At 37.9% G+C, this 7719-nt stretch overlaps 1 protein-coding gene across 1 annotated transcript; it reads right to left on the bottom strand.

Moving 5' to 3' along the window:
• Window positions 1–39: 39 nt before the first annotated feature.
• On the bottom strand, window positions 40–7592 carry tesca (tescalcin a). The gene is made up of 8 exons (XM_085295279.1): window positions 7390–7592; window positions 5950–6019; window positions 5258–5338; window positions 4505–4644; window positions 2512–2573; window positions 1052–1159; window positions 921–968; window positions 40–820 (listed from the first exon to the last, which is right to left on the bottom strand). Exons 1-8 carry the CDS (start codon window positions 7448–7450, stop codon window positions 728–730), a joined length of 663 nt encoding a protein of 220 aa, XP_085151405.1. The 5' UTR covers window positions 7451–7592; the 3' UTR covers window positions 40–727.
• Between the last annotated feature and the right edge of the window lie 127 nt (window positions 7593–7719).

The following is a 7719-nucleotide window of genomic DNA, read 5'->3' as shown; positions in this document are numbered from 1 at the left end:
TATTTTTTCCTATTAAAACAAAAGAAATGTACACAAGCATTTTTCTTCACATTTATTTTGTTTATTAATAGAATTAATTGAGAGGGATGTCAGATTTCACCTTAGAGAAAGTACACTCTCCCATATACCAGTAATCAAAAATAGTGCATTTTTCTACAGTACATCAGTAGTGGTTGGTTAAACAGAGGAACACAGCAAAAAGAGCTATTCTGGAGCTACAGAGGAAATGGTGTGTGCCTGCAGCGTCTCACTTTGGATGCCATAACAGTTGACCCATGAATGCCAGAGTAGCCACTGAGTTAAGCTAAAGTGAAGATTCTCTCTAGTATAAAGAAACCCTCACATTACCTGCTGGCTGCAGTGGAGCTTGTAGAATAGTTGTAGTGCTGAGAGACTGGTGTGTGTTGTGACCAAAGCCTAAATGTAAACCTCACTGCATTCGTTCATACTAGCTATTTTTCAGATAATAAAACATAAAAACTGAATTCTTAAAGCTTAACTGAAGAACTCTAGAAAGGCACAAGTGACATGCAGTCTTTAAAACTGGCATGAAAATGAACTTACAGCAGTGTGTTACATTTATTTAGCATTTTTTCCTGTTCAGAAATATATTTGTTTGTCTTTATATATTTATTTATATCAGAAGTGGCTGGCTTCATTCCTTTTTACGACTGGTGACACTGTGCTAAAACAGCAGCAACATAAATATTTCCTTACAACAACCCAATCAAGAGCTTAATTTCCCACAACGCATTGTTGCGGTGTTCATGTCCAAAAAGCGAATGGACATCCTGGACTCCATTTCAATGCCTTTTAAAATCTGTGGGCAGAAAACAAAATGTTTTTCTTACATTGAAAATATATTTATCCATCTAAATCTAATATATAGATATATCTGCATATATAAGGTAAGTGCAAACCTGTTCAAAATGCTCAAATGTGATTCCTTCATAGAAATCATCCGGGGCCTGGAATGAGACCAGTGACTGTGTTACTTCGCTGCACATGTGCAAATTTCTTGTAACATTTCAGCTTTGGTGAGTTCTCTTACCATGTGGGGCACATTTGTGCTTGCCACCTCCAGCATGGCAGCATCTGCTATCGACCTGGCAACCTCGGTCTCAATGGCTCCGCTTTGAGACAGCAGCTCCTCTACCACCTTGGATGTGAACAGAATATTAAAAGTCGACTCCACACGATGATTTCCAAATACAGCGAGAGGTAAGAAATTCAGCTGTTATATTTTAAGAATGGTATTCGCAGCCAATCAGCTTGCTTCGATTAAGTGCCCAAAAATCCACTTGGATTTATATTAACAGTCTTTGTGATAAAACATTATCTGTAAATCTTGCTTTAACCCAACTTAACATCTGGGTTAATTCTTGCAAGTATGAACAGTCTTTTGAGCTATTAAACTCTAACTTGTTCTGCAGTTGGTTTGCAGTTAATCGCGTATGTGTCACAGCAGGTGCCTACCATGTTATTTTCACACGAAAATTAACGGTGAAGATGGCTGAAGAGTACTGTATGTTATATGTCTTTATGTGCTTTGGCTGATAATGCTGTTTGAGGGCCATGTGGGTGTGTACAGACTGGTTCAGTCAGTCTTTCAGTGCAAGGCATTTTAAATCTTTTGCAACATTAGCTGATGAGTCGTCTTAAATATAATTTCAAGGAGATTTCTGTTTTTAAACCTGAGATGTACATTTAGTCATCAACATTTCCACAGTCCAGCCTTTTAATACAAAATACTTAAAGTACATACACGTTATGTGCAGGTGGCATTGTTTTATAATGCTGCCTAGTGTTTAAAACAAGGGCCAGTTGGGTTTCAGTAGAGTATATGACCTAGTCTGGTTATCTTAATCCCTGAAGAAAAAAAAAATGTCAACACAAATAATTAAAAAAAAAGTTCCTCAAGGGCACTTGCGTACTATATCAGGACTGCTGAGGAAAAATGCATTTGTAAGTTCTGGTGAAAGCCAGCCCTTCAGATTTTCTTACACGCAAGGAGCTACATCATAGCCATAGTAAGCACTAGTTAAATTAATAAACCATTAAGAAATGTGCTTCACTTACAATCTCCCTTGATTACTTCATCCTTTATAATAGGAAAATAGATAATGCTGTCCCACAATTCAAAGTGACACAATAGTCGACTGTTCACAAAATCAGTCAACATAACTGACAGGACAGATAATGTAATTGTTGATTAAATAGAGTATTATTCTTTACCCGTCTTATTTTGAACCCACAGGTGAACTTTGAACATTACAGCACTGTAATAAAAAGGTTTGTGTAACATTGTTTTCGCCTGTGATGAATGTCATTTTTTAAAATGCTCTATAAATAATTTGAGCTATATTAAAGTAATTAAAGTGACTTTAATATTTACAATAATTAAGTTTGTTATGTCCTCCATTTAAATGTTCCTGTGTTGGAATTTTTACTTAAGGCTTCTTATCAGCAGCTATTGTGTATGCTAGTGTGTGCATGGTTAATTTCTCTTACCGTCCTGTACTCATCCAGAGTAATAATGCCATCATTGTCTGTGTCGTGCATGTTGAACAGGACTATAAAACACACAAACAAAGGAAAAATGGTTTATCAGATTTTCATCAAGTCACAGGATTTCACAGAGAAAGTTGAGGAAGAAGCAATTAGACGTATGCTTAAGAAGATACTGGAATAACAGTACTATAACTATTTACTGTAGCCCCATAACAAATTTACTAGTAACAGCCATAAACTACTCTCTGCTAATAACCAGACATTTTGACTATTTAGCTGATCTGAGATTTAATGTCGCATTGTCTCCGTTTTACAAATGTATCAGTGTGACAGTAGGAAGGCTATGCTAACTTAAAAGTTGCCCAAAGTTTAAATAAATAAAACATGGGAAGTAAATATTCAGAAACAACAGGTGACAACACAGAAAGCATTCCTTTCTTTTTATGTCAAGTAACTGACTGTTGGAGAGCAAACTGTTTTTCCTTCTTCTTGTTATTCTAAATGTCATTTATTCTTAAAAGGAGTTCCAAGAGTACACAAGAGGTCACATTAGTCACTTGCACGCCTCCATAGTTTAAGGTTGTCAGAGACTGAAACTTATATTACCTTTCTATTCATCCCTCCCTTCCTGCTCGTCATGGTTGTGTTAACATTAAAAATGTTTGTGGTATGCCATTTCTTCTCTTTAGAATTTAAAGAGGAATAAAACTGCCAAGAATAGTAAAAAAAAACTTTTCAAATTACATTTGTTCATGTTTTATCAAATTAGACATTTAGCCAGGAGACAAATTAGCTTTAAGGTCAAGTTTTATGGGCATATTTTTGTAAGACTTCAAAGAAGTCTTACACAATATACACTGTAAACATTCATTCATCAGGTATGATGAAACACAGAAAGAATATGCCAGGACCACACCAAATTAGGGCAGTTAAAAGAAATTAATAATTGCCTGTATGAACCATGAGTCACATCTGCTATTGTAGCTTCAGGTTTTGACCCATGGATCGAACAAGAAGGCCAACTACCTGGATCCTATCATGCATCTGTCATTTTGAGCTCTTCTGGTATCATACTGTGTCATGCTTCCTTGCCCCCGTGCAAAACTAAGAACCAAGCACTAGAATCCGGTACTGCTAAAGATAATTTTGCAGGTTGAGGAATGACTCAATTCATTTACAGACACACTTGTGCTCACAAATTACTCAGCTAACCCACAATTTGCTGTCACTTGCAAATGTTAAATATTCCTTATCATCTAACATTGTGTTATATGCATTTGTCCCACTATACAACAAGTAGCTTAAAAAGAAAGTGAGTCCAAAATAAAGAGAAATCACAAATGTAGACTGTAGTGCCTACTGGAACACTCTGACCAATTATTATCTATTCCTATAGAGATAAGATACTATATTTATCCAAAATTTATTTCAATACACACACACACACACACACACACACACACACACACAAATTTGAGTGGTTACAGGGGCATAACTACATGCGTAGACTCATTATTCAAATCTGACAACAACTGCTTAGAAGGATTCAAAAACACCCCCCCCCCCCAAAAAAAAACAAACAAACAAAAAACTGGTTTTAAAAAGCCTTCTTTCCCTTTAAACTGTACTTCAACCATGTTTTGGGTCCAAGGCTCTCCCACAGATTTCACGTCAGCATTTATTTGAATCTCATGTGTCTCACTCTTCTATAATAGGACGAATCATACCTTTATACTTGTGACATTTGACATTGTGTGGCTGTCCTGGGCAACATTCCCAGTCTGGTCATAAATACCTTTGTGGCTCTCAATATAGTACTGGACAAGCAGTGAAGAATTCAGTTGTCATTTATGTGTAAGCATCACCACACAGTCTTATCCAGAAGCACGGCACACTTTTTTAAAAAATTTAAACTTGAGATACACACAAAGAGAAGTGAAGACAGCAGTGGGGGGGAAAAAAACAAAAAAAACAAAACCACCTCGATACTTACAGCGAAGCTTTTGTTTTCTTACAGTCACCTTCTCTTCTTCTGTCGCTGTTGAATTCACAGGGCGGAAGTGGGACATGACCATGAGGAACTGCTCAAAGCCAATCTCGTCAAGGGAGCCAACATCATTCTGATGCTGGTTCCTGTATCACAATCAAAACAAACCAATGTATAGGCTTGTTTTAACCAATGCAATTTCTGCATTTTCCTGCCTTTTCTGGTTAAAAAAAAAGAATAACTATAAATAATGATAATCCTAAACTATTCATTTTGATACAATGGATGAAAATATCTCCATATTGTGGGAAAATAAAACATTTTTTTCCTTATTCAGTTTGTCACAAGAGCTGTTTGCTTGTGAGCAGAAGCCACATGCATTCACAGACAGCTTGTTTATTATGCAGTTCATTGTGGTTTGTTCTGCTGCTTTCCACCCTCCAAAGCATGACACAGTGATTAAAAATGCCAACAACTGTCTTGTAATAGCAACAAAACCCTCATTTTCAAAGCTGCTGCTTCATGTGAACAGGTGGATAATGTGTGTTCACAAAGTGTATGGATGTTCTTTTAGCTGAAGACTGAACCCAACAATAACAGTTACTTCCACATATTAGGTTCTCTTCAGCCTATTGTTTTCATCAGCCAAAACACACAGAAGTCGACAGTAAACAACTGATTCTGATTAAAGAGTTCAGTCATCTTGACATTAACCATACAGGTAACAGAGAGAATATGGTGTCATTTGATTGTACTCACCTTTTATCAAAGAATGCAGTAATAATTTGCTTTCTGATTGGGTTGTTGTTCAGGGCCGGTATGCGCTCCAGGTCATCTCGGCTGCAGTGGGACAGGATAAGGTTTAATTCAGTTTTATTCATGTGGTACCAAATCGCAACCTGTCAACTCAAGGCACCTGTTGTTCACTATACTCCAGTCTACTACACAGTCAGATTGGGGTTTTTTTTTTTTTTGGACAAATTTAAATAACATTAGAGGGTGGTAATGAGTGTGAATAGTGCTATCTGTCCAACCTACCAGAACAAACATTTGTTCCCCCTTTCTTTTTCAAAATAAGGAACCAAAACCCGGCCACTGTGATCATGTGGCATGTCTATATATGAAGTGGTGTGTTTGCACAGTAAGTGTTTGCTCTGTATTACTAATGCATCATTATCTGCATGTTATATTTGCCTAATGTCTCTCTTTTGGTGTGTGTCTGTATTACCATTACATTACTTGTTTTTGTCTGTGCTGGAAAAGCCAGAAATCCTCACAGTTCCTCAGCCTGACCATACAGTATTTCATCTTTTAGCAGCAACTGCAACGTCTCCATTGTGAGTCTGAACTGCCACTCTGCAACTGCCATACTACTATATCAGCCAAAGAAAGCCCAGGTGTTTCCATTAAAACCACTTGCGAGCTGACCCCCATGTAACAAGACACGTTACCTTATTTTTTCATGATTTCCACTCAGCTGCTGGAATCTCTGGTAAAGATTTTTGATCTGCTCCTGTGAAACTGTAAAGAAGCACACATCAACAATGTGAATGTATTTGTGAAGATTTTTACAGTAATGCTTATAATTATACATTCACTTAACTTTGTTTGTTTTTAATCAAATTATATGGGTGCTGCTTTGCTATCAGTCTAATGGCAGTGCAAACAAACTGAACACCTTTATGCAATTTCACATGGTTACTTAAATCAGCACTCATTTTTTTAGGTCTACAAACACATACCAGAAGCCTTAAGCATGATTTTCTAGTTCTACCTGGTGCCTTATCAAACTAGTTTGGAATTTATAATCATTGTGGACAACACCCCTGTTTATTGTGACCTTTCCCCCGTTTCCCAAGAGCATGTAAATTAATGCTTTTCTACAAACCAGTTTGTTAGTCATTGTTGGTGGTGCAACAAACACTCAACTTCATGGACCAATTAGCCAAAGCCAAAGGGGGGGGGGGGGGGCAACAACAACAACAGAAGAATCTGTAGTATTGTGCTCAACAAAAAGCACACACACTTGTGGGTGCAATGAAACATATCAATTCATCAAACTGCGCAGAACTCAAGTCCAGAAAGCTCTCCAGCTGAGCCCAGAGAGAGACGCACCTTGAAGAAATGAAGGCAATAAAATAGTTCAAAGTCTCAAACATACAAAAGCCATAAAGTTGATTCAAATCTAATCCCCGTTTATCAGACTGGCATGCCGCTACTTGGAGACTCGCCTTTTAAAAAGAAGACGAAAAAACAAAACTCTACTTACTAGTGTTTTAACTTGTTTATTTCACTCTTCCACATACAGACGGTAAAGTGTTGAGTGCCTCAATGCGCCAACAATGTATACAATCGCACTGAACAGTAGACCTGATTTTAAACTTGCGTCTGTTAGTCATAACTATCGCTATTAGATCGTTTTAAAGATCCTCTTTTGCATATTAAGTACGTAAATATTACACCTGTCACACCATGTGTCACATGTCGAGCCCATTTACACAAAGTTATGGGACCTTCTCATTTCTTTGACAGCTACTCCGTGTAAGCAATCAACCTCTCTTCTTCCCGTTGAGATTAGGTTTTTAATTTAAAAATAGCTAGGCGTTTGAAAAACATTGGAACAAAATGCGGTTATTGCTCTTTCCGCCTTAAACCGAAATTGACCTACTTTTGCTAAGTACCATTTAGACCTCTTTAAGATAAGCGGTTTTAATATCAGCCAGCACACTAGAAAAACAGGTCGGCACGGCTATCAACTAATTGTTAATCACTAGTCTCCCTTCGTTTCCTCGACGACGCGTATCACAGCTACCAGCCTTTCCACGATGCAAGTGAAGCACTTAACTCAAACAGCACGGTGCACGGCATCAAACGAGAATCTTCCTACTTACATCCACTTTTGTCAGTCAGATCGTCGTAGTTGTGCTCGGGGCGCGTCTGCGAAGCTCCCATTCTTGCTGCTTCACCGCTCCGTCAGAGCGCATACTTTGTTTGAACTTTTCTGTAGTGTTGCAATATTAACCCGCTTCCCTCTGCAAGACACTAGAAGTGTAGTTTGCTTCTGGCGTCCTGGGAACGTCTGGCGTCCTCAAGGTCCTAAATCCACACAGTGTGCGGATAAACCACCTGCTGCTTCATGTTTCTCATTAGCGCAGATGTAGTTAGTGATGTGTCGTGAACTAGAAAACAATGAATACACTAAGCGAGAGAAATGAGTCAGA

The sequence above is a fragment of the Mchenga conophoros genome, linkage group LG12 (assembly GCF_057382185.1).
Source record: "Mchenga conophoros isolate Kocher_MC1m ecotype Shallow Benthic linkage group LG12, M_conophoros_male_GT1.1, whole genome shotgun sequence".
Lineage (NCBI taxonomy): Eukaryota > Metazoa > Chordata > Actinopteri > Cichliformes > Cichlidae > Mchenga > Mchenga conophoros.
The sequence above is the reverse complement of the archived record's forward strand: the minus strand, read 5'-3'. Positions and strand labels throughout refer to the sequence as shown.